Source organism: Eulemur rufifrons, chromosome 6, assembly GCF_041146395.1.
Source record: "Eulemur rufifrons isolate Redbay chromosome 6, OSU_ERuf_1, whole genome shotgun sequence".
NCBI lineage: Eukaryota > Metazoa > Chordata > Mammalia > Primates > Lemuridae > Eulemur > Eulemur rufifrons.
In genome coordinates, this window is record NC_090988.1 from 91,486,276 (window position 1) to 91,514,251 (window position 27,976).

Below are 27,976 nucleotides of genomic sequence, written 5' to 3' on the forward strand. Positions count from 1 at the left end.
ATTTTTCTTTGAGATGACTGGTGTAGTAGTTCAATATCAAATCAATACATGAATGTATGATAACTCTCTAGTTGACAGTTCAGTACCTATTTACTCTGATGTTTAATAAAATAACTTTAAAATTATAAATACTATTGAGGATGTAATCTCAGACTACTTAAGCCAAATAATTGATTCACATGCTGTAATACAAAGGTTTCTGAAAGTGTGGATTCTTCTGGATGCCCTGGGGAGCTTACAGTCAGGAAATGAAAATTCAGGTTATTAAAACTCTGGCACAATTACTTGCAAAGAACTAGAGATATTTTCTAGTAGCCTTAAAATAATCATTTTAAAGTATATGGCGCAGTGGTTTGTAGTATGTTTATAATATTGTGCTATCATTATCAACATCTAATTCCAGAATATGTTCATCATCCTAAAAAGAAATCTCATAGTTGTGAATGGGCACTCCCCATTTTCTGCAAATCCTCCATCCCCTGGCAACCGCTAATGTACTTGCTGTCTCTATGAATTTGCCTATTTTGGTCATTTCATATAAATGGAATCATAGAAAATGAGGTCTTTTGTGTCTGGGTCCTGTGTATGAGTACTTCATTAGTTTTTAATGATGAATAATACTTAATTGCATGGATATACCACATTATATTTATGCATGTGTTAGTTTATGGATATTAAGGTTGTTTCCATCTTTTGGCTACTAGAAACAATCCTGCTATGAAAATTCATGTGCAAGTTTTTGGGTGGATATATGTTTTGATTTTTCTTCACTATATATCTAGGAGTGGAAACAGGTTCATATGCAACTATATGTTCAACTTTTTTAGGAATTGCCAGACTGTTTTCCAGAGCAGCTGCACCATTTCACAGTCTCATAATCTGAAGTGAATGAATGTTCCAGTTTCTCTGCATCCTCAGCAACACTGGTTATTTTCCATTTTTTGTTTTGCATTATAGCCATGTACATAACATTTGACTCGTCAGTTCCATTTCTAGAAATGTGTCCTATGATGACACACACTACCATGCAAAATGACATATTTATAAGGTTATATATGCCAGCACTGTTTTTAATAACAAAACATTGGGAATACCCTATAATCCCATTGTTAAAGGGAGAGAAAAACATTATGACACATCCGTACAATTGAGACCTCTGCAGCTATTAACAAAAGTAAGGAAAACAACTCTGTAGTGACATGGAAAGATCATCAAAATATATTAAATAATAAAAGCAAATTGTCAAACACGAAGTATATGTTATATTATTATTTGTTTAAAGTATGCATGTGTGTGCATGTGCAAAAATCCTGATTTATGTGTACAAATATCTCTGCAGGCACATGCCAGATGCAGGGGAAAACTGGGACAGCTGAGGACAGGGGTGAAAGAGAGAGTAACTTTTCACTGGAACTCTTTTTTTTTTTTTTTTTAAATTCACTTTCAATTTTACACAGTGTTAATATACTATCCTATTCAAAATAATAAAATGAAAAATTTTAAAACACTGAGAGCTTAACAAGATTTGGCTGCAGGACGGATATAAATTGAAGGCTGCCAGATGGGGATTTCCTCGTTGTCTGATTTGAGCCTCATGCTGTTAGGAAACTGGTAATCGTGGGAGGCAGCAGGTCTCCCTGTAGTCAGAGGTGCCATCAGGGGTTAAATCTGACTCCACAGGCCCCATCTTGCACCTCAAGAACACTCTTGTTTGTAGAAAGTAATGGGGAAAAAGAGGAACCAACTGGCAGTTGATTTTTGTATATTTATATTGAATTCACAAACATTACAAAATTTGTAATTGTCTCATCTACTTTTTCTCTTATCTGTTTTACCTATAGATTATGTATTTTTATGTATGAAATGTTATCTTATGGTAAATGACTGTTTTATTCTATCTATCTATCTATCATCTATTCTTTGCTCATATGCATGCATGGATTACCCAGCTATAGTGGGGTTAAAAGTTATAGTACAATGATTGAAAAAATGAAGCTGTAAATATCTTTTTATGATTTAAGAAAGAAATACGTTCACTATGAAGCATGTTGTTTCTATTGTTATTTATCTCCTTTATCAAATTAAATCTCCTTTATCAAATTAAAAAACTTCTAATTTTATTTGCTAAGGAAATTTTTGCATGTGTTAATATTAAATTTTAAAACAAATAGTTCCTGCAAATATTTATATAATTATATGTCTTTACTCTTGTAATCTACTAGTGTGTGGGGGGTTTTGAAGTGACATCAATTGACTGCTAATTATTCCTGTCACAGAACATTTTTATAAAATTTGACACAAAGACATTGCTCATAACTTTGCTAGGCCTGAATTTGACCAGATTTGTCACTCCAATTTACTTTGATACTTTTCCCTTATCTTCCACTGGAATCCTTTACAATACAGTCAACTTTTGTATCTTAGACAAATAAAATACTTTCTCCTTCTTGAAAGATGCTTTTGTTTTAACTTCAGCAATTAGTCTGTGTCTATATACTTTTTCTTTTAATGTCTATCTCCGCTTCTGGGATCTCAATACTTCCTCTGAAAAAATATTTTCGTATGGCTTAATAAGTCATTCATTATTTTTAACTATATTTACTGTGGTAGTAAAATGACAAATTATATAACTAACTCCATTTTCTCATTAATTACATGACTGAGAATATTTGGCACTTTCTTTTAAATAAATCTTTAATTGAATTTTCAGAAGTTTATCAAAAAACTTCTATATTTTAACCAAAGAAGGTGCATCCATAATCAAGATCCTCATCTTTTTAATTTGTATATATAATGCAATTCTCCACCTCTTTGTTGAAACAGCACAGTATGAGTTTCTGAATCTAAAAACATGTTCAGAACTTATGAAAATGATGACTAAAGTTGTAATGAGTGCACATATTGGAGACTGATAATAAGTTAGTACTATATACACAGATCATTCCTTAACCAAAACCTACATGCAATTCTGAACAAACTTAGAGCAATGGAATTTAGAATTACAACATAATACTATGCAGAATTAATAATTTTAAGAACAGAACTTGTTGCACAAATGCTCTTCCGCCCACCTGGGCTTCAGCTGACTTTATTTATTTTTAATTTTTAATTTGTATGGACACATAACAGTCACATATATTTATGGTGTACATGTGAAATTTTGATACAAGCATACCATGTATAACGATCATATCACGATAATTGGGGTATCCATCATCTCAAGCATTTATCATTTCTTTGTGTTTGGAACATTTCAATTCTGCTTTTCTAATTATTTTGAAATATAAAATAAGTTATTAACTATAATTATTGTGCTACAGAACACTGGACCGTACTCCTTCTATCTAATTGTATTTTTGTACCTGTTAACCAACACCTCATTATCCACCTCCCATGACTACTATTTCCAGCCTCTGGTAACCGTTAGTTTACTCTCTATCTCCATGAGATCACTTATTTTAACTCCCACATATAAGAGAGAAGATCTAATAGTTGTCTTTCTGTGCCTGGTGTATTTCATTTAATATAATGTCCTCCAGTTTCATCCATGTTGTTGCAAGTGACAAGGTTTCATTCTATTTTTATGGCTGAACAATATTTCATTATGTATATATACCCCATTTTCTTTATCCATTCATCCACTGATAGACACTTAGGTTGACTCCATATGTTGGCTATTGTGAATAGTGCTGTAATAAACATGGGAGTGCAGGTAACTCTTCGATATACTGATTTCCTCTCTCTTGGTTACATACCCAGTAGTGGGATTGCTGGATCATATGTTACTTCTATATTTACTTTGTCTTTATTTTATTATTATTATTTTAGTTTTGACTCACTGTACTGAGATATCTGTAAAATAAAAGAGAAAATATAAAATAACAAAAATACTTCCTGTTTCTGAGCAGTCTGTTTTAAAGTGATCTTTTGCTTAGATTGTAGAAATAATTTTATTGATTAAATCCCTGGCTTGACTTCAATGGAAATAACAGGTCAAATGTACTGACAGGGGTCAGCCACAGAAGCTTTTAAGCAGATATTTAATTTTTGCTAGCCAGCCCCTATTAAAAATAACTTGTAAATATAAATCTTAATTAGCTGCCAAAATTTACTCCACCAATTTGTCTAAATCTTCTAATACTAGCTGTACCAGAATTTCCAGTCCCTTTGAATACTTTGTAATTTTTGTTTTCAAATGTCTATACATATGTGCAAATCTCAAGAATTTATGTTCAGTGACCAATGTGGTAGTATATTATTAGATCAATATTTGACACCACTTTCTTCCTTCCCTAATTTGTGCCTTATGGGAGTGGATGCAGAAATCACATTAGATGGATTTCATAGAGGTAAATTATTTTTAAGACATGAAGATCAATATATTAATGATTTAGAATAAATTATATTCTAAGTCACAGAAAAAGAAACTATCTCTAATTATTTTGTTTGTGGCTAATGACAACAAACTATTAGGATTCTCCAGGGTCTGTGTCCCCAAAGTCAAGCAGTTAAATGTAAAACAAAACACATGATCACAGAATATGGTTCAAGGTCTGTCTGTGTCTTCCTTAACAGCATCTCTGCTGCCTTACAGTTGGAAAAAAAAATGTCATTTTTTGGTATGTCTATTGAGTTATATTCTGCAAGAATCACAAAATGATTAAAGACCTAGAAAATTTTAGACACAACTTCTATTTTAAGAAAGAATTTTTCTGAAGTTCTTAATACCAGCAGGGACACCTTCAATAAACAGTACATCAAGGAAATCTGGCTTCCGGTGAGTTGATTCAACTTAGGGTCATCTTTTCATTCTCATATGAGGGATACTGACATCCAGTAAATTGTTGGCAGGCAGTGATATCTGCCTAGTTCCTGGTTTATATGAAACAGGCTAAATTCAATTTTTATTATTTCCAGGACCATTGTCCTAAATTCAAAAATATGTCTCCATTATTATGTTAGGTACTTTAGAAGGTATAGAAATTATGTTGAATATATGTCTTGTCCTAAAGAGGTGATATTTTTCAGAGAAAAAAGCTAAAAGAAACACACAAAGACTAGTAGAATATTACAGGCATTGTATAAATATTGTTATGATATCAGTGGAGAGAAAATAGAATAAGAAACAAAAGGCATTTGGATTAACAGAAAAGCTTTCTTGGAAAAGTTATATAGAAATTTGTGAAGTGATGACACAATGCAAAACGTGAAGGGGAAAAGGTGGCATTTTAGAGGAATAAACAATAGATTAGATGATATAAGTGACTTTTTTTGTAAAATAAAGATTCAAAATACTAGTATGAATAAAACAATACTGTACTGACAAAATGATTTGGTTACACAGTTCCTGGGGATATTACAGAAGCCTAGGCCAAAGAGGTTCAATTTGATACATTTTATAATAAACTGCCTTCAAAAACACACTATTGTATTCCAAACTAAGAGAGAGACGACACAGTTAGTTTTACATCTTAAACGTTAGTGTGGTAAGATACTTGGAAATGTGGTATCCAGATGAGTAGTTGATGACAGTGGAAATGAAGAGGGAGGGTCATTTTGAAGGTTTCTCTTTTTAAATTTTTCCCCTGATTGCCCGTCCCGAATCCACAGACCTCAGACGGCATGTCAAAAGAGAATCAGAAAGAGCAAGGGCAGGGATGAGAACGCAATGGTAAGATGAATATTCTGTATTGGTGGATTGAGAAATGGATAAAATTGTGAATCCAAGATTGAGTCTAAAATCTAAAATTAAAGGGATTCCAAGATATAGCACTCTTTTAAAAATAGCTTTCCAAATTTATACCACAAAGACATTTTCAAAACTTAGAACTGGTGCAATATTCTGCAAGGTTAACATATTAGAAAATTACAATGCAAGGGAGCTGATATTGGTGAAGGTTTTATTAGTATAGATTTGTTGAAACTATTTGAAAGTCATACCCCATTCAACACTTTTGCACCAAACATTAAAGGACCTAGCATAGTGTTATTATCCAGGTTTCATAGATGATAAAATCGAGGGTCATATAATTTAAAAATTTGCTGAATTTTTAAGTTGAAGAGGTTGAATCTGGACTAGTGAAATGTGCTTTCTAAACCTGTGTTCCCTATAAAATAGCATAATATGATACTACCTTTTCCCATGCATTCAAATTAGCTTCCCTCAATGAGGAGGAAAAAAAAAAAAACACTATTGAGGTTAGAATTTCTAATAAGATATAATGAAACATTGTTTGTTTCTTTGTTTCTTTGTTTGCTGAGAATAAGGTTTTAGTTTATTCATTCAACCCTTGTAATCCTCCCAGGACCAAGTTTAATTAATTCAAAACAATACCATAGCTACTTGGATAAAATGTTAACCGTGACATAATTTTAATGATCATTGTCTTTTTAAAGCATTTTTCAGTACCTATTTTATTGGTGACCTGATAAATATACCATACAATATGCCCTGCAAACAGACTGCATAACCAGCAGAAGATAATCCTTCTAAGAATGTCTCCAAAATAATTCCTCAGGAGAGACAGTTTTATATTATTGAATATTTTGAGTCTTATAAATGACCATGTGGTGGGTATATAATTGAGAGAACATAGTTATCAGTAAAAGTAGTGATCACACTACTTAGAGATACTGTTAAGTAAATGTTATATGGGTTCTTCATAATGGGGTAAACTGAGAATAGGTAAAAATTCAATATATCAATACAGAACTCTGGCAAGATGCATTTTCGCCCTACAAAATTTTACTATTATGTTTTTATGTATGTATTAAAAGTGTTTAATTTTCTCAAGGATTGCTCTACTATGGTCATATAGCTACTATGACCTGTTCAATGCTTTTCTGATATTAGTATATGTCTCCTTTCTTGTCATATAATTATGTTTTATAATGAGCATTGAGTGCTGTATCAAACACGTTTATGAAAATGTATGTAAAATAATAATGTTATGTACTGTCTTTTGTTTTCCAGAAGAGAAAACTAAAGTACTGAAAGATAAAGCCAATTTCCCACAATCAAAAAAAACAGTAAGTTATAAAGTAAGACTCCAGAGCCTTAGCAGAACGCTCCATAGCAGAACACTATGAATATAAACTGACCACGTTTGTCTTCAATGGTTTACATCGAGACATTCCTGAATTCCTCCCACACCATCTTTTAAAGTTATGTTGCTCAATTTAAATTAATTTTATTCTCTCTTTCCTTTAGTTTTCTCTATCTCTCTTTCTTTTAATATAGAGCCATGATACTAGATGAGGGAAACCAGAGCTCTGTGACCACATTCATCCTGTTAGGCTTCTCAGAATATCCACACCTCCAGGCACCCCTCTTCCTGCTGTTCTTGGCCATCTACACAGTCACTATGGTGGGAAATTGGTTCATAATTGTGGTCATAAGAATTAATCCCAAACTTCAAACACCCATGTACTTCTTCCTGGGACATCTATCCTTTCTGGATTTTTGTTACTCCAATGTATTTACACCCAAACTGTTGGAGACCTTGGTAGTGGAAGACAGAACTATCTCCTTCAAAGGATGCATGGCACAGTTTTTCTTTGGCTGTGCATTTGTGATCACAGAGATGTTCATGTTAGCAGTGATGGCCTATGACAGGTTTGTGGCTGTGTGTAACCCCCTGCTCTACACAGTTGCCATGTCTCGCAAGCTCTGTGCTCTCCTGGTAGCTGGGACTTACTTATGGGGTGGACTCTGTTCCCTCACACTCATGTATTCTCTTTTGGAACTTTCCTACTGTGGACCTAACATCATAAATCACTTTGGCTGTGAATACTCTGCCATCCTCTCTTTGGCCTGTTCTGACCCCACCTTCAGCCAGATGGCCTGTTTGGTCATTTCTACATTCAATGAGGCTTGTAGCCTCCTGGTCATCCTTGCCTCCTATGTCTTCATAATTGTCACTATCATCAAGATGCCTTCTACAGGTGGACTGAGGAAGGCCTTCTCCACCTGTGCCTCCCACCTAACTGCCATCACCATTTTCCATGGGATCATCCTCCTTCTCTATTGTGTGCCCAACTCCAATAGCTCATGGCTCCTGGTCAAGGTGGCCACTGTGTGTTTTACAGTTGTGATCCCCATGCTGAATCCCCTTATCTACAGCTTTAGGAACAAGGATATGAAGGAAACAGTCAGGAGTTTTATCAACTCCAAACTGCTTTCTCACTCATGATAATTCAAAAATATGTATTTATTACTCCTCAAATTATGTCCAACTTTTTTTGTATACATGGCAGAATATAGTTTAGCTATATTTATGTTTTAAAACAATTAAATATTGCATATGCTATGGCTCAGTGTTCATTATCTCTGGTTAAATATAGATACAGTGCATTTTGTTTCAATTCATCTCAGGTGGTTTAAGAAAGACTTATATTTCATTATTTTACCAGTGGACATTATGGAAGTCAGGATTAACAAGGAATCTATTCTTTTCTCTGTAGTTGCTAATGTATTAAGGGACTTACTACTTATGTTATGGTTTAACTTAAACTGTGTTTAATAAAAGTGTTCCAAAAACACATCGTATCTGCCTTTACTGGATCCAAAACCAAGTCCATCTCACCAACTCTTTCGAATCAGCAAGTTCCATAAAACATAAGTTTTTGGTCTCCTTTGAAATAGCAATGTTATTAAGTACAACCCAAAGTAGAGCAAAATATAAGAGTTTAAGTACTTCAGAGAAGAATTATAACTTTTGTTTAAAAAGTTGAACTAGCCTGACCAATATATAAAAAGGTTTTTTGATATATTTAGGAAATAAATAAACACTAATGATTTTTATTGGGTGAGAAAGCAGTTTGCAGTTGGATTACACCCAAAGCAAGAGAAAACTCGATTGTGAATACATAATCATCTTCTTATGGAAGATGTCATGAAATTTTCTTGTTGTGCACATTTGTGGTAACATAAACATTTATGTATGTAATGTTGGCCTGTGACAATTTTTGGTAATTTGTAATTGTCTGCTCTATACAACTGCTATGTCCAAGACATTTAGTTTATTGTTGGTTCATCATAATTTTGGGATATATTCTGTTTACTGTACAGTCATCTACTTTTAGTTTTTTGACCTTATCCATTTTGCAGGATGAACCTATTAAACGATTGTTTTTTTCTGCATGCTTGCTGCCATTGATCTGTGTCCATTCTCCTCCCATACCTCCTTTCTAAATGCCATCACTATCTTTCATGGAACCATCAGTTTATTCACTGTGTTCCTAGCTCCAAATTTCATGGTTCATGATCAATGTGGCTTCTATCTTTTATATGGTGGTCAACTCCATGCTGAATCCCCTGATCTACAGTCAGTAAAAAAAATACCAAAAGTATATTTCAAGTCTACATTTGTATCAGGGCTGTTAACAGTGTACTAATTAATGTAAATCAAATGGCTAAGCACAAAGTTAAGAAGTAAGAAAGTTATCTTCCTTTTGTGGAGTTACAGTTAAAATGCAATGTTTATGAGTGCAGGGAGAGAGAGATGAAGTAGTAAGATTGGTTAAAAAGCTTATCTCTTGTAACACATTCTTCCTTGATAATACCAGGTAAGTGAAACATGACTGACTGGTTTGACTAATGATTTCTAATAATTATTTCATTATTTTGTTGACTTAAATAAATGACTTGCTGAGGTTAACAATAAGAACTTTCCTTTGCTACTTGTCTCTTGCCAATCATCATTAAGCCTTACAAAATAAGTAGAAAACAGGGAGATATCCATTCCTTGTGTATCCAATCAAGCCCATTAAATGTTTCTCATTCTCCATGATTTGTAATTTTATTAACAAATAAAAATTTAATTTTCTTCAAAATAGAGATTCCCACAAAATTACATATCCTGTGTATACAACTGTTTAAGGGTATGCCAAAAAACTCTCAACACTCATGATATATAACAAAATTGACAAGTGTTTTCCTTTTATTCTTTATTGTTTTTCATTTAAGCTTCATTTTTCTACAGTTATAGATGTCTTATCAATGCTTCCTTGTTTGGATGCTTCTTCATCTTTTTTGTTTTTGTTTTATCTTGTCTTTCCCATGCTTTTACTGGTATTATTTACAAATAACAAATAAATTAAATGATCATTATTTCTTATGTATAGTCTAATCTTGCAAAAGTCAAACTAATAAATAGTGTGACGCCAAAAGGAGTCTTTGTAGTTGGACCAGGCTGCATTAAGCACTGCTGTGATTTGAGGACATTACCTGTCGGCTGATTCAATGATAATCAAAAGGATACTGGAACACAAAAGGGGAGATGAAGAACCTGATCATTGTGTTTTTTTTTTTTGTTTGTTTTTGTGAGTCTCGCCCAAGAAATGACACTTACAGCATAGTAAAACCTGGTCCCACCAGGGACTTTTTTCTTTCCCACAAGATTCATCACATTGATCCAATGGCTGTACTTCTTTCAATTTTGCTGTTGCATAGTACTTTTTTGGTGGATTTTGTGATTTTGTGTTGTGCATCAATAACTTAATAATATAAAAATTGGTACCTGGAAGTGAGATGCTGTCACACACAAAAACATAAAATATGTCAAGTTTTCTCTGGGACTAGTGGGCAGATGGCAAGGAAACTGGAAGGAAAGGTGATTAGGAAACATAAGCCAATGTTATGCAATACCTCTTTATAAATAGAAGTTCTGCATCTTTATGAATTCATATGTATTAATCTTCATGGCTAATTTATGTGTGTGTCTTGTTTTAGAATTCTACATCTAAACTGTAATTTATATGGAGGCATATTAACTCCTTAAAGCTGTGTGTGTGTGTGTGTGTGTGTGTTTGTCTTTGCTAATTTAAATCTGTAATCCAATTGCCATCAACTGGATTTGCTCTGTGTTGTGATAGGGATATGCAGCTACCCTTCCATTCACCAAGAAGCATATTCTTTCTCCACAGGCCCAATACCTGTCATCTATGAAACACTCCTATATTACTTGGTCAGTTTCTTGGTTATCTAATTTTCAAATGGCTGGAGTTGTATGTTTAACTATTTCAAAAACCACCAGACTGTTTTTCAAAGATTGCATTTTCCCAATAACTAATGATTTTGATCATCTTTTCGTGTGCTTATTTGTCCTTTTTATTTTAACAGCTCTCTAGCCTGGTCTTATGAATCTCAATACATATTCTGAAAAAATAAATTAGTTCCTAAATCTTAACCAGTCAGTGTTCTTTTTATGTTACTTTTTTGTCTCCCACTATATCTATTGTGGTAATAAAACTGACAAATTCTGTCCACAAATCCATTTCCTCATTAATTACTTGATTCAGCTAATTGGCATCTAACTGTAAAATACATTGCAAATATTTGAATTTAGAGTACTTTATTGTAATAGTTCCATACTTTAACCCATGGAGAAAACATAGCATCCATACTTAATATCACTATTTCTTTTAATTGGTGTTTTAAAATAAAATCTCCGAATTCCATGTTAGGCAACTACAGTATGTTCTTTTTCTTTTTTTTTATTTTTAAATTTCAGAATATTATGGGGGTACAAACATGTTGGTTACATATATTGCCTTTGCACCGCCCATGCCAAACTTACAAGCATGCCCATCTCCCAGACAGTGCCCTCTGCATACGTGGTACTTCTGAATCTAAAGGCATTTTTGCAGCTCATGAGTGAACAACTGAAAGCTATGAGAAAAATAAGGAATATCCATACAGTTCTTCCTTGACAAAAATTGCATGACATTTCAAAAAAAAAATCGGAGAATAAGGATTTAGAGCTGCAACACACTAATATTTTGAATTAATTATTTAAAAAGTTTAACACAGCACAAGGCTTTAGTTGCCATTATGCTTCAAGTTTTGGTTTATATGCCATACTGAAAACCTTATCAAACAGGGAAAAAAGTTCCAAGTGCCAACTCTGTTTTAAAACAACCCTTTGTTTATATTTTAAAAGTCCGTTTTCAGTGCTTTAATCCTGTCTTGATCTGTATTAAAATGCCAGGCCAACTGTGTTGGTACAGGTCATTCATGGAAGCTCACATAGCCTCCTTACTTAAACCAAAGCTGGACATTTTTTTTTTTTTTTTTGCTAGCTATCCTCTATTAAAATAGTTCACAATATAGTAAAAATAGCAAATATTAACCTTAATTATCTCCTTAATTTTAGGCCACTAAAATAGCTAAATCCATTTATACCAGCTATACCAGACCAGAATGTCCAATTCCTTTAGACAATTTTGGTAATTTCTATTTTCAGCTGTCTCTCCATATATACATATCTCATGGTTTCCTGGTCAATAACCAATATAATAGAATTTAGGAGGCATACTTATAATAGCTTTTGCCTCTATTATTTGTACCTACTTTATTAGTAGATTCAGGAATCATATAGAAGAATTCAAAATATCAGCTCTATGACCTACAATGCTGCACTTCAGAATCCAGCTGGCCCTATAGCCACAATAAGGATACATAATATATCCCATACCTTCAATTTTCTGGTTAAAATACAGATAAAAAAACTAAGATATATGCAGCTTTCTTCAGGGTATAACAATAAGACTACAGGGCAAAATGTAAAAATACGTGTTATATAATGTTAAGTGCACTTCTAAACACATGTATAAGCATTTAGATTTGAAATGAAAAGACTAAAAATAAGAGTGGTATCATTTTTGCCATTTTTAGAAATATAATCTCTACATGGATATAAACTTGTGTTAAGCACAAAGCACACCATGCTAATTGTGAAGAAGAAATTTCATTCTAAATGATTCTCCAGGGTCTGCGTCTCCAAGGTCAAACAGTTACATGTACAATAAACATGATTATGGAACCTAGTTTCCAGGTCTGTCTCTTACTCAAGGGTGTCTCTATGCTCCCTCCAAAATTTCTTGGCAGTTGGAAATATAACATTATTTGACTCCTTTATTGAATAATGTATTGCAAAAGTCACCCACTGCTTTTAAAGTAATGGGGATATTTATAAGAAAATTTTAATTTTGAGAGAGATTGTGCATGCAGTTTATTAATAACAGCAAGGAACCCATCAATAAAAATATGCATCAGGAAAATATGGCTTTTGGTGAGTTGCTTCAATGTTGGACATCTTTTCATTCTTAAATGTGATATATTAAAATCTGGAAATATTTTTGGGAAGGGAAAAACTTATATGAGTTGAGTTAGATTAATAGTTCAGCTAATGGTTCATATTCAAGGTACTAAAGTCTGCTTTTATTATTCTTAGGACCATTGTACTGAATTGGAAGCTTTATCTTTAAATGCTATTTCAGGTACACTAAAGGTTTTAGATGAATTGTTAAATGTGAGTTTTGTTCTTAAGAAATTTAATGAATTCAGAAAAAATAAAGTAGCACATACACATGCATACACATGTAAAGTTAGTAAAATAGGCTAGGCATTTTATATATACTGTGATAATATGGTATCATGAAAATTAGAGGAGAAGAAAAACAGTGATATTTGTGTTAACCGGAAAAGTTTTCTTGGAAGAACTATATAGGGAGCTTCTCATGTAAAGAAGATATGGTTAAAACATTAGAGGAGAAAAAGTGTCATTTTTTTCTAAGTAGATTAGAATAAATAAATGTTTATGGAATATTTTTTAATATTAGAATGTATAGAGCATTATATATGGTGACAAAAATAATTTGTTTATATAATTCTGAGAGGAATATGATATAAATCCACTAAGAAAAGCATCATTCTGATGCATTTTGCAACAAAGTGGTATCAAAAACACTTCAATTATGTATCTAAGGCTAAAGGATAGATGAGGTAGAGTTTCACAGGCTAGAAAGGCACTTTGTATCTAAATGACAATTGGTCATGGTGAGAATGAAGAAGAAAGGACATTTTGAAATTTTTGTTTTTCTTTTTTCCTGAATGACTATCCAATAGCCACAAATTTGAGATTATAAAAGAACCAGAAAGCACCACAGTGTGGAGTAAGCAATGGGACAATGAAGATTATATATCATTCTGTTGAGAATTCAATGGAATCATGATTTCAAAACTGAATGTTGTACTCAAAATAATTGTGTGGTAGGTAGGGAAGGAACATATTTAAAGTATTCAAGACCTTCCCAGGTTGCTACGCTCGCTGTAGTTATTAAAATGAAAGCACACGCTTAACACAATATAGCTACTCTGCAGAAGTTAAGATGAAAAAATATTTTATAAAAGTTAACAAATTGCCCAAATCATAAAGAGATATAGAAAAATGGGATGGTCCTTGATGATCAGTGACATTAATGAAAGTATTCTAGACAGAGGGTTCTGTCTTAAGGCAAAAATTGTTGTCAGGGATCCACCCATTTAGAATGAAAAGTTCTGCAGGCAGAAATGGTAAATAATAGAAGAATCAATCAGGGCATAAAAATAATAATGAGTGCACGATCTTCAACTTTGTTAAAAAATTCTAACCACATAAGCATGAATTTGTGGCTTATCAGTAAACCAGGGGCAAAGTTTGTCATAGCTGTGAATTGACCTAAGGCAGTTCAAATAACTAACTACAAATTCTAAGTTTATTAGATATTTAGGTAGTATAAGCAGTTTCCTGAATTCATTCCCATTGGCCTAGATAGATTCCACTGGAAGAGTATGTCTTGTTCGTAGGACTAGTATTAGCTCAGGAAAGTTAATATTATACCAAGAATATTAAGGAAACCCTCTAAGATATTTAGAAACCACTGTGAGAGAATACAGCAAACATATAAAAGCATTCAAAATGTTTACCTAGCAAAAAGCAAGAGGACTATGCAAAGTGTCTTAAAATATTTGAAATTCTGCATTGTGAAAGAGAATAAATGAGCCTTTTTTTCCCCCTTTTAACTCCAGAGATTGAAACATATCTATTAGGATCTGACCATTATAAGAAAAGTCAATAGTAATAATGGACATCTTAAGATAAATGTTTAAATTTGGAATTAACTGTGATAGTGCTATGGTTTGTTTCAATGACAGAGTTTGAAGAGACATCATTAGATGTAAAGAAATGAACTTTAAGGAAGAAACACTAAAAGTATTGCTTATAAAAATGAAATATAAGACATGAAAATCCTTAGGAATCTTCTATTTTACAGCTGGGCCAAATCTTGTCTTAATCTTGCTTTAGATTCTTTCGGAACAGCCACTTAATTGGTATTAGAGTATAATCTAACAACTCCAGAGATTCTTTCTTTTTTTTTTTTTGAGACAGAGTCTCACTCTGTTGCCCGGGCTAGAGTGAGTGCCGTGGCGTCAGCCTAGCTCACAGCAACCTCAAACTCCTGGGCTCAAGCGATCCTCCTGCCTCAGCCTCCCGAGTAGCTGGGACTACAGGCATGCACCACCATGCCCAGCTAATTTTTTGTATATATATATTTTAGTTGTCCATATAATTTCTTTCTATTTTTAGTAGAGACGGGGTCTCACTCTTGCTCAGGCTGGTCTCGAACTCCTGACCTCGAGCGATCCACCCGCCTCGGCCTCCCAGAGTGCTAGGATTACAGGCGTGAGCCACCGCGCCCGGCCCAGAGATTCTTTCTAAAATGAAAGTTCAAGAACCTTTACTGATATAATGGTTTAAAATAGCTGCCTTGTAGTAGTCGCAGATTATATCTCAAAATTCTTAACCTGCCTAGTTGTGACCCAGTTCAAGTAATCCAAGGTCCTGAATTTAAAGATAAGTCTTTTGATCAACATATGTGACCAAATATATGAAGTTAAATATATATGAAGTTAACAAAAAAGTTCTACCGATTTCCTAAGTAACAGAATGTCCTTTTATAGCCAATGCTCCGTGCCGGGGATTAGTACTGGTAAATTTGATGGTAGGCTGTTGCTTGTTATAGACAAGGTTAAAGTCATATCAGTGCACAAATGTGTTCAAGATGGCAACATCATGTTGATTGGGTCTTCAAATCCCCTTATAGAATCAGTCTTTTTTATTTTATTTTATTTTTTTTTTAGATTTAATCATGTGAAATTCCTAATATTAAGACTCATATTCATTTAACAAACAATTCATATTTTTCAGTTTTACACATTCTTTTATTCTTCCTTGGCCACCACAGCTAAGTTTGTCATCTAATGATTGTTTTTGTATGCGATATTACTTTTTTAGTGCTATATTTCTTGTGTTTTATAATTGCTGATAAATAAGTTGTTTATTCATTCTGTACAGTATGCACTGCAATAAAACTATGTAACTAGCAGAAGACAATCAACATGAAACTTATAAGAATATCTCCAAAATATTTCATCAGTAGATAGTTTTATGCCATTGAGCATTTTGAATCTTCTAAATGACCCTATGGTGCTCATACAGTTGAGAGAACATAGCTACCACTGAAATTTTTGAACAGAACACTTAAAGATCCTCTTAATTATGTGTTTGATGAGTTCTTATTATGAGGTAAACCTAGAATAGGTAAAAATTCAATATATAAATATAGAACTGGAAATGTCTGACAAGACACATCTTTCTCCGAAGGAATTTTCTGTTATGTTTTTTAATAAATATTCAAAGTGCTTGATGTTAAGGACCGTTCTGCCATTATTAATTGGGCACTATGATCTGATGAATGCTTTTGTGAATTGTTCTATGTCTCCTTTGTTCTCATATAATTATTTTTTATCATAGAGCAATCAATACTCCAAGTGTCGCATACATTAACAGATAATAGATACATAAATAAAACTATTTTTTTATTTTTTAGATAAGGAAACCAAAGTACCAAAGGCTAAAGCTCATTGCCCATAATCAAAAAGACACCAAGTTGCAAGTGAGACTCCAGAGTGAAGCAGACACTATGAATACAAACTGACCACACTTGTCCTCACTGCTCTGCATGGGGCCTCTCCTGAGTGCCTGACACCCCACCTTCTCAAGTTCTGATGCTCAATTTTCTTTGTTTTTATCTTTCTTTTCTTTTTTCTTGTTTTAAATCAAGGGCCATGATACTGGATGAAGGAAACCAGAGCTCTGTGACCACATTCATCCTGTTGAGTTTCTCAGAATATCCACACCTCCAGGCACCCCTCTTCCTGCTGTTCTTGGCCATATACACAGTCACTCTGGTGGGGAATGTGGGCATAATTGTGGTCATAAGAATCAATCCCAAACTTCACACACCCATGTACTTTTTCCTGGGACATCTATCCATTTTGGATATTTGTTATTCCAGTGTATTTACACCCAAACTGTTGGAGACCTTGGTAGTGGAAGACAGAACTATATCCTTCAGAGGATGCATGGCACAGTTTTTCTTTGTTTGTGCATTTGTGATCACAGAGATGTTCATGTTAGCGGTGATGGCCTATGACCGGTTTGTGGCTGTGTGTAACCCCCTGCTCTACACAGTTGCCATGTCTCGCAAGCTCTGTGCACTCCTGGTAGCTGGGACTTACTTATGGGGTGGACTCTGTTCTCTGACACTCACGTATTCTCTTTTGGAACTTTCCTACTGTGGACCTAACATCATAAATCACTTTGGCTGTGAGTACTCTGCCATCCTCTCTTTGGCCTGTTCTGATCCCACCTTCAGCCAGATGGCCTGTCTGGTCATTTCTACATTCAATGAGGCTTGTAGCCTCCTGGTCATCCTTGCCTCCTATGTCTTAATAGTTGTCACTATCATCCAGATGCCTTCTACAGGTGGACTGAGGAAGGCCTTCTCCACCTGTGCCTCCCACCTGACTGCCATCACCATTTTCCATGGGATCATCCTCCTCCTCTACTGTGTGCCCAACTCCAATAGCTCATGGCTCCTGGTCAAGGTGGCCACTGTGTGTTTTACAGTTGTGATCCCCATGCTGAATCCCCTTATCTACAGCCTTAGGAACAAAGATGTGAAGGAGACAGTCAGGACCGTAATCAATGCCAGACTATATTCTCACTCATAATAATTCAAAAACATGTATGTATTTATGTTATATGTACAACTTTTTCATATACATTGTTGATGACATTTTACCATTGTTTTAAATAAGTATATGATTCTGTTTTAATCAATTTAATATTATATATGCCATGGTTTTCAGTGTTCAGAATGCCTTAAAATCATGTGTAGTTTAATATAGTTGTAATGCAATCTGAATCACTTTTTCCCAGAAGGTTTCATAGAGAAATATATTTCAAAATCATCCCACTGGACATTGTGGAAGTCGAGGTGATGAAGGTATTTATATTTAGAGATTCACTACTTATGTTATGATTTAACTTTAGTCCATTCTTAAAAAGTGCTACAAACACAGGTGATAACTACATTTAGTCAGTTCTTGGATATGTGCTCAAGTTTTCATAATTACTTGCTTTGACTAAGGGAGTTCTGTACAACACACTTTTTTGTTTGACCTTAAATCTTTATTTCAGATAAAATGAGGGCCTTGGGGTATATATGATGAAAAATATCAGCTGACTTTAAGCAAGTAGATGCTGAAAATATTACTTAGTATGCATCACCCATTTTTGGAGTATCAGTGTAAAATAGTTCAATAAAATTTGTTGAAGTAAGGCTGAATATCAAGAAAAGTTCAATTTATTTCTAACAATACTTATTTCCATTAGTGAGTTATAAAAAAACTTCGAGACTAATGAAATCTAAGTTGTGATCACCCATTTTCATAATAAACTTATTCCTTTCACCACTCTTCTGTGTCAGTGAAGGGTCCACAGTCCACATCTACTCAGTTGCTTAAACAAACAAGAAAATATTATTTATTTATTCCGGCGCCTCTCACAAACATCTGTCATTAAGTCATATTCTTTCTATCTCCAGAATTGATCTTCTCCATGTCTCTGGTCTCTGACTTATCATTGTCATTAAGTGAATATTAAGCAGTTAATACAAAATTAATATACTTTTTTTAAATGTCTTAACCTTATTGCTATGGCTTGAATGTTTCCCTCAGTGTTCATGTGTTGGAAACTTAATCATCAATGTAACAACATTGAGAGGTCAGATCTTTTAGAGGTGATTGGGTATTAAAGCCTCTGCTCTCGTGAATGGGTTAATGCCATTATTATGAGAGTGGTTTAGTTATCTAGGGAATGGGTTCTGCTAAAAAGGATGGGTTTGGCCCCCTCTCTGTCTTGTGCACATGCTCTGTGGTGCCTTTTCTTCCACCTTCGGCTGTGGGATGTTGCAGAAGGCTCTCACTAGGCATTGGCACTTTTATATTGAACTTCTCAGCCTCCAGAACTGTGACAAATAAATGTCTTTTCTTTACAAATTGCTCAGTCTGTTTGTGTTATAGCAACACAAAATGTACTAGGATACTTATGCAAGCCATTAATCATAGATTATCGGTTATGATTCTTTAGAATGTAAAATTCATTTATTCTACTCTTCAGCTTAGAAATGCCCAATAGTTTTCTGTATCCTTTTTTGTCTAATTTTTCTTAGAATTCATTCACTATGGCTATGTTTTGAAAGTTATTGTCATAATATTTTTTTATAATACTCTCTTTTCAAAGGTGGCAGGATATATAATGATGCTTGCTTTTCATTGGTGATAGTTACTTTTGCTTTTTTTCTCTTCTTTTATTGATTAGATATAGGAGAGACTAATCAATTTGTTAGTTTGATCCAATAAACCATTTTATATTTGTTGATTCCCTCCATTTTATGTTTGCCTTTTATTTTATCAAATACTTCTATTTTCTTCTTTTATCATTATTTGTTTTCTTTTTTCAGATGGTTTCTTAGTGAAAATATCCATGACTCGCTACCTCAAGGCTTTATTTCTGGTAGTAGAAGTGTGGTCAGTCCGTGCATTGGACAGCTTGAATGTGCCAGGAAATTATCTCCAGTAATGAGTCTCAACCTATACTTGTAGTAGGTGCACAACTACTCAAACTTCCTCGTCTCTTATTGGGACAAGACTGAATTGATTCTGCTCAGTCTTCCTGAAACCCAGCTGCCCACAAAGGTAACCTGTTCATTAATGCTGTCTTTCCTTTGCATTCCCTGAACCTTCATGGCATTGTCTTCCAAATTAACTCCTTGCCTCAGGGTCTGCAACTATGGGAATCAACCTATGGACAGAAGAGAAAACATTTTTGGAACATACGTGAAAGACACACGTAATAATATTACGTGTAAAGATTTCCAACTAAGCATAAAGTATAAAAATATTCAAGAAACATTAGCAAATAACCTAATAGAAAGTTCAACAACAATTAATCACTAAATCCAAGAGTGAGCAAGAATGTAGATTAAACAAATTTTCATAAATGCTGAGTGTCAGTGGAAAGTTGACCAATACTTTGAGAAACTCTTTGGAAGTATGAGCTCTTAATTCCATTTCTTGTTATATATTCAATAAAAATATATATTTTCACTAAAGATAGACACAAGTATTTTCACAACAATACTTTCCAATTGCCTCAAATTGAACAAAAACTCATATGTCCATTAGAAAAATGAATTTTTTAAAATATTTATTCCAATGAGTACTGTATAGAAATTAAGAAAAAAAAGGTTACCTACCAATACTCAGATCAACATCATGGAATTTTAGAGCCATAATTTTAGGCAAGAAAAGGGAAATATCAGTATATAAATCAAATTATTTATTAATATAAAGTTTATAAATAGACAAAATTAGTTTGTTGTGCAAATAGTTGTTATCTTTGAAGGTTACTTCCTGGGAAAGAGCATAATGTATACTTCTTGGTAATATTTTGGTAATAATTAAAATTTTGAAATTATTGATGTATGTACTAGTTTGTTCACTTTAATTCATTGAATTGAACTCTTACTTGTTCAATTCATTGCATTTAAGTTATACTTCAATTAAAATAATCAAAAAGAATTTGAAAAAAAGTAAATGTTTTTGGCAACACTTACAAAAATCTGTATTTTTAAAAAGTTGTGGTAGTTATGTTCCCTGGTCTCAGATCTTGAGACAGAGTTTGGCATGTAGGGTATTTTTTAGGACTAAACATCTGTGGGAGGAAAGAAAAGGACAGGGATGATGCGGACTGTGAAGAATCCACCAAAGCCCTGTCCTATCCCATGGGAACTTTGGCACACAGGACATACAGTCTCTGAATCTATCCCCTTGGGACAGGCTTTTACACACATGCCTAATCAGTCAAGCAGGCATGGTGATTCCATGGAGCTGAGGCCAATCTTGAAGAAGTTGACAACTGGAAGAACAAGTTTTTCCTTGAAGGGGGATCTGTAATATGTGTCTTCAATGACCCTTATATATTACTTCAGAGAATAATTTGCTAATACTTATTCTAAGAAAATGTACAGCATGACCCAGCAATACTACTTCTGAAAATATATATTTTGAAAAAACACAGAGATACACACTTGGATATCACTGAAAAATTATTTGTAACAAGAAAGGACTTGAGACTCTTAAATATTCATTAATTTGTGTTTGGTAATAAATTACAGACTGTTGAAAAAATTATACTATATAGCCATTAAAAATGTTAGGTCATTTTTATATATACTTATATTTTGTATATACTTACATCTCTGAAATAGAATCTTGCAAAAAAAGTTGAGCAGTATCTATCCAGTAGTCATAATTCGACACAATTTATATAAGAAGTGCATATGTGTCTGTGTTATGTATGAGTATATAATGTATTACTATTCCTTGAGAATTCAAATTAATAAACAAGCAAAGATGTATCTGTGGTTACCTCAGGTGGAAAAACTGATAAATGGAGAGAGAATAGCATGTAGGAGACTTTTTAAAAGTCTTATCTTTTGAATCACATTGGACAAATGTATTATATAATCAAAGATGACTATAATTAATCACAAATTGTTAGAATAGAGAAAATTACTAAAAAAATGTTGGCATCATATCCATTGTGTGATTAACAATTTATCTGAAATTTTATGATCATTAAGTATCTGTCTTCATTTCTCACTCGTAAGTAGATTGATAGATACACATATTTACAGATATAGATTGTACATATATGTGGTCATATACACAGATAATATACAGATAATCCATGTATAAGCATATTTATATTTTGCATATTTAATTATGTAAGCTTTGATGTAAATACTACAGATTACATATATATTATTTTACAAATACTTTTATGCTACTTCAGAAGCTGGATTACGTTAGGCCTAAAAAAATAAGATCCATACTTATTTTCTATTGCATACTTTTAGAAAAATTATTATTGTCTTCTTTTGACTATAACGAGGTGCATCAGTTTTTCTTCAATAGCTATTTTAACCATTTCTGGCAATGTAACTATTTCATACTCTTTTGTTCATAAGATTATAAACTTTCAATCTATTTTCAGGTTCATTAATATTCTTTCTCATTTACAATTCTTACATTTTCAGAAAGTTTTCATTATGCTATGTTGTGTGAAGCATTGCAGGAGTACAAATATTTGGGGATTTAATCGTCTGGGAATGGTTCAATTTCTGCCTCTAATTATCAATGTAATGGTGGAATACTTATAATAACTCCCAGAGTGTAATAATCCAGAATATAATTAAAAAAATTATATTCTATGTCAAGGTAGGCATTAAAATATAATGCCATTTTTGCTTCATCAAAATACATAGAGCTGCTTTATAAATTGCAATTATGATTAACAAATATAAATGGCCTATGTGAAGTATAGATTTTCATCTATTAACTTCACTAATACCTCTTAAATATATAGTTTGGCACTGAGTTAGACACTAGCTTAATAAAATACAGTAGGAGTTTAAGAATGTGGTAATGAAAGCAAGGAAATCAAACCACAGCCCTAAGGTAACCGATGTGACTGAAGTATGTCCTCAGATTGCTGTGATTTGTAGCATCTCTTTAAGTGGAAGGACAATATTTGAGTCCTGGCTACTACACATACCAATGTTGTGGCCTGGAATAGTAGAATTGTAATGCAGTTTTCAAAAATTTCATAATATTATGAGGGTACAAAAACTTTGGTTGCATATATTGCCTTTGCACCGCCCAAGTCAGAGCTACAAGTGTGCCCATCCCCCAGAAAGTGTGCACCGCACCCATTAGGTGTGAATTTACCCATCTCCTCCTCCACCACCCACCTGCCTGACACCTGATGAATGTTACTTCCATATGTGCACATAAGTGTTGATCAATTAGTACCAATTTGATGGTGAGTACATGTGGTGCTTATTTTTCCCTTCTTGTGATACTTCATTTCAAAGGATGGAACAGAAACTTTTCAAAAGAAGACAGAATAATGGCAAGCAAACAAAAAAGTGCTCAACATCTCTAATCATCAGGAAAATGCAAATCAAAACCACAATGAGATCCCACTTATCTCCAGTGAGGATGGCCTCTATCAAAAGTCCCAAAATAATAAATGTTGGCATAGACGAGGAGAGATAGGAACACTCATACACTGCTGGTGGAACTGCAAACTAGTACAATCTCTGTGGAAAATACTATGGAGATACATGAAAGAGCTACCAGTAGACCTACCATTTGACCCAGCAATCCCTTACTTGGCATCTACCCAAAGAACAAAAGACATTCTATAAAAAAAGACATCTGCACTAGAATGCTTACAGCAGCACAATCACAATTGCAAAGATGTGAAAACAACCCAAGTGCCCATCAATACACGAGTGGATTAATAAAATGTGGTATATGTATACCATGGAGTTCTACTCAGCCACAAAAACAATGGCGATCTAGCACCTCTTGTATTATCCTGGATAGAGCTGGAACCCATTCTACTAAGGGAAGTATCCCAAGAATGGAAAAATAAGCACTACATGTACTCACCATCAAATTGCTATTAACTGATCAATACTGAAGTGCACATATAGTAGTAACATTCATCAGGTGTCGGGCAGGTGAGAGGGGGAGGAAGGGATGGGTATATTAATACCTAATGGGCGTGGTGCACACCGTCTGGGGGATGGACATGCTTCAAGCTCTGACTCAGGTGGGGCAAAGGCAATATATGTAACCTAAACATTTGTATGCCTGTGATATTCTGAAATAAAAAAATAAAAAAAAGAAAAGTTAGAATATTACTACCACTACACTCCAGACTTTATTGGTATTTCACCATTGTTTTCCTTTTCCTTAATGCTACCTTTGTTTTCCAGAATCCAATCCCAAGTACCACATTATAGTCAATTCTCTACAATCTCCTCTGGCCTGTGACAGTGTCTCACTCTTTCCTTATTTGTCCTGACTTTGACAGTCTTAAGGATTAATCTCTATGCATCCTGCAGAATGTTCTCACATCTGGGTTTGCCTGGTGATGTTCTCATATTAAGCTGGATTATGGGTTTTGGGGAAGGACATCACAGAGGTGAAGTGTCTTTCTTGTCATATCATATTGGGGATACATGATATCCACATCATATTAATAGAGATGGTAACTTTCATCCTTTGCTTAGGCTGCTGTTACATGCAAAGTTTCTCCACTATAAATACGAATGTGGAATTTGAAATGCAGTTATACTAGTTATTATGGAATCGTTCCTTATTTTTTTTCTTATTCTGAAACTATGTAGTTATTTTTTTCTTAGGTGAACGTGTTTTATTTCAACAAGCCAATACCTACAGGTGGTTAATGGAATAAATGTAGTGATGCAATTATCTGTAATGATTTAGAGAAAAATTCATTCATCATAATAATAGAGGAGACAGCATTACAACCTATTGTGTGTTTTCAGACCAACTGAGGAATACTCTAATTTTAATTCTCTTGGGTCTATACCTCCATAGCCATGGAGGCATATATAAGACAAAGAGTTTGGCAGAGGTTTGACTATGGATTCAGCTTTTAGTTTGTTCTTTGTATGCTATGAAATTCCTATGTCCTGAAATTAAGCTATCATCTTACCAGCACACTCATTGAAATGTACTTCTACTTTGTTAGAAACCTGAAGCTTGTTGCTATCTTAAACAATGCTTGATTACAGAAAAGAAAAATATCTGAGGTTCATTAATCATGAAAATAAATCCTCAGTAAATTAATCAAGAGATTTTGGTTTCAGGTAAGTTTATACATTTTTTGCTATCTTTAAATTCAGGTGGAAAACATGGAGGTCCTCATATAGATGACTCTAAAAATAAAATTGGTCTCTTTTTATGGTCAGAGGCATTTTAATTTTCAATAACAATGCCTTAAGTGTTTACTAGAATTAAATTTTGTATTATAGAAACTTTTAGCAGTGGTACTACTGAGGAACAATGGAGAAAAATCTCTGAAAATGTATGGGATATTTGTTGATTTTGAACTCCCGTAGGCTTACTCTTAATGTGAGTACAAACCTAATATTAACCCATTGATTTTTATGAAATCCATTTTATGTTGCTAGGACTTCAATATTAAGTCTCTTTCTGAATATTGTTTTGTTTATGACCTAATAAATTTTCCAAGTAGCCAGAGCAGTTGTAGCAGGCTTTACGACTATGGACAAATGCTGAAAGGGAAAGTCATTTATTAAGATAGTATGAACAATAATGAATGATTAAAGTGTATCCACCCAGGCCCACCTGCTACCAGAAAGAATATGCTCATTATGGATCCTCTGTGTCTGGGATTATTTATAAAGCATGCAATGGTAGAAACTTGTGAGGCTGAGTCTGGAGCCTGGCAGTTGCTATGGCAAAGGCTGAGAAGATGGAGAAAATCACAGATGCATTTCCGCTACAGTGTCATGTCCATGTGTTATTCATTCTTCCTTTTGCATGCCAAGGCCATTCATTTTATGGCCATACTGCACACACACACTTATCTTCCCCAGGTTTGTCTCATAATGAAGGAGGACTATTTTATACTGGTTAAGAAAATGTGTAATTTTCAGTAAACAATTTTCACTGTATCATTGAATATATTTTGTATTGAAATATTGTCAGTAATTGTAATATTCTTTTCTTCTTATACATATTATAAAATATATGATATATAAAACATATAAAACATATTTTATATTTATCTATCTATGGTGTATATCTCAGAAGGGACAGACTAAACCACATTTATGAACAGGTAATGAAAATTTGTTTGATTGAATTTATTTAGTAAAATAATAAAAGTTATGCAAAATGTCAATAAAAGATCCATAAAAATACCCTAGGGGGCAGTGTGCATGGATGGAGGTTTTAATGGAAGCTACCTAAACATCTCATTGATGAGATTCTGTAGCAAAGTATCAAGCAGTAGGTGGACATCATAGATTAGATACATTTTAAGGTTTATTACAACTCTTAAATTCTGTGGTCATTTAATTTTGTACTATCCCTGGAAAAGTTATAAAATGTAAATGCAATTAATACTAACATTTTATGTGCCAACAATAAAAATGCCAAGCCATCTAGTTGACCCTTAGTATCATTCTTAGATCAATAACAAGATACTCTGTGCTTCTTCCTCTCTTTTTTGTATTTTTTTAAAATTTATTTTCTGTCAAATTTATATGTTCAACTCTATGTTAATAATACTAGCAAAGCCTGACTTTTAAATAATGGAATGATTACTGTATATATTTGTACGTCGGTGGTTCTCACACATTGGCATGCATCAAAATCACCTGCAGGTGGGTTAAACCACAAACTGTGGGTCTCATCCCAGAGTTTTTGATTCAGAAAGTTGATGATGGGGCTAGATAATTAGCAATCTTAAAAAACTCCCGGGTGATGATGGCGCTGCTGGTTTGGCGACCACACTTTGAGAATCACTCTTCTGTGTCACTCTTCACAGAAACACATGAAACCTCTTTCCTCTCTCTCTCTTTCCCCTTTCTCTTCAGTTCTGCTTTTCAGGAATAATGTTTGTTTGTTTGTTTGTCTGTTTTAATCCAGCAGGAATCATGATGTTATCTGAAGGAAATCAAAGCGGCATACCTACTTTTATTCTCCTGGGTTTCTCAGAATACCCAGAACTCCACGTTCCACTCTTTCTGTTTTTCTTGTCCATCTACACAGTCACTGTGGTGGGGAATTTGGGCATGATAATAATCATCAAGATCAATCCAAAGCTCCACACAATCATGTACTTTTTCCTCAGTCATTTGTCCTTTGTAGACTTCTGTTATTCCACCGTAGTTACACCTAAACTGTTGGAGAACTTGGTTGTGGAAGACAGGACCATCTCTTTCTCTGGTTGCATCATGCAATTTTGTTTTGCTTGCATTTTTGCAGTGACAGAAACTTTCATGTTAGCAGCGATGGCCTATGACCGTTTTGTGGCAGTTTGTAACCCCTTGCTCTATACCACTACTATGTCTCAGAAGCTTTGCGCTCTTCTGGTGGCCGGGTCTTACACATGGGGTGTAGTGTGTTCCCTGACACTCACGTATTTTCTTCTTGAACTGTCCTATTGTGAATCTAGCATCATAAATAATTTTATCTGTGACCACTCTGTAATTGTTTCTGTCTCCTGCTCAGACCCCTATATCAGCCAGACGTTGCGTTTTGCTATTGCTGTATTCAATGAGACAAGCAGCTTGATGATTATTCTTATTTCATATATACTCATTTTCATCACTGTTATGAAGATGCCTTCTGCAAGCGGGCGCTCGAAAACCTTCTCTACCTGCGCTTCCCACCTGACTGCCATCACCATCTTTCATGGAACCATTCTTTTCCTTTACTGTGTTCCTAATCCTAAAACTTCTAGGCTCATAGTAAAAGTGGCTTCTGTTTTTTACACAGTAATAATTCCCATGCTGAACCCACTGATCTATAGTCTTAGGAACAAAGATGTGAAGGATATGTTTGGAAAATTAGTTTTCACTAAATTGCTTTGTCACTCATTATAATTTTCTTAGATTTATAATTTTATTATAGAAAAAATGATTTACTATCCTACAGATTGCCCATCTATTGTAGTGCAATTGATGATTCAAATTATTTATTGAATCATATATTGATTTATGTGCTATATAAGTCAATATGTCTATGGCAGCACATTTTATGATTATTGATTTTTGCATGCATAAATGTTTAGCGAAATAGTTCTAAACCACATGTAAACCAAACATTAAG

General features: G+C 33.8%; 3 protein-coding genes across 3 annotated transcripts; all 3 read left to right on the top strand.

The window, feature by feature from the left end:
- Window positions 1-7,244: 7,244 nt before the first annotated feature.
- Window positions 7,245-8,192, top strand: LOC138384449 (olfactory receptor 1165-like). Its single transcript, XM_069469952.1, has one exon. It carries the CDS (start codon window positions 7,245-7,247, stop codon window positions 8,190-8,192), a length of 948 nt encoding a protein of 315 aa, XP_069326053.1.
- An 8,759-nt stretch (window positions 8,193-16,951) lies between these two features.
- Window positions 16,952-17,899, top strand: LOC138384450 (olfactory receptor 1165-like). The gene has a single exon (XM_069469953.1). The coding sequence runs from the start codon at window positions 16,952-16,954 to the stop codon at window positions 17,897-17,899; it is 948 nt and encodes a 315-aa protein (XP_069326054.1).
- An 8,900-nt stretch (window positions 17,900-26,799) lies between these two features.
- On the top strand, window positions 26,800-27,750 carry LOC138384451 (olfactory receptor 5D13-like). Its single transcript, XM_069469954.1, has one exon. It carries the CDS (start codon window positions 26,800-26,802, stop codon window positions 27,748-27,750), a length of 951 nt encoding a protein of 316 aa, XP_069326055.1.
- Window positions 27,751-27,976: the final 226 nt, after the last annotated feature.

Coding starts and splice junctions, on each gene's coding strand:
- LOC138384449 (XM_069469952.1), top strand. CDS start 7,245: ATGATACTAGATGAGGGAAACCAGAGCTCTGTGACCACATTCATCCTG.
- LOC138384450 (XM_069469953.1), top strand. CDS start 16,952: ATGATACTGGATGAAGGAAACCAGAGCTCTGTGACCACATTCATCCTG.
- LOC138384451 (XM_069469954.1), top strand. CDS start 26,800: ATGATGTTATCTGAAGGAAATCAAAGCGGCATACCTACTTTTATTCTC.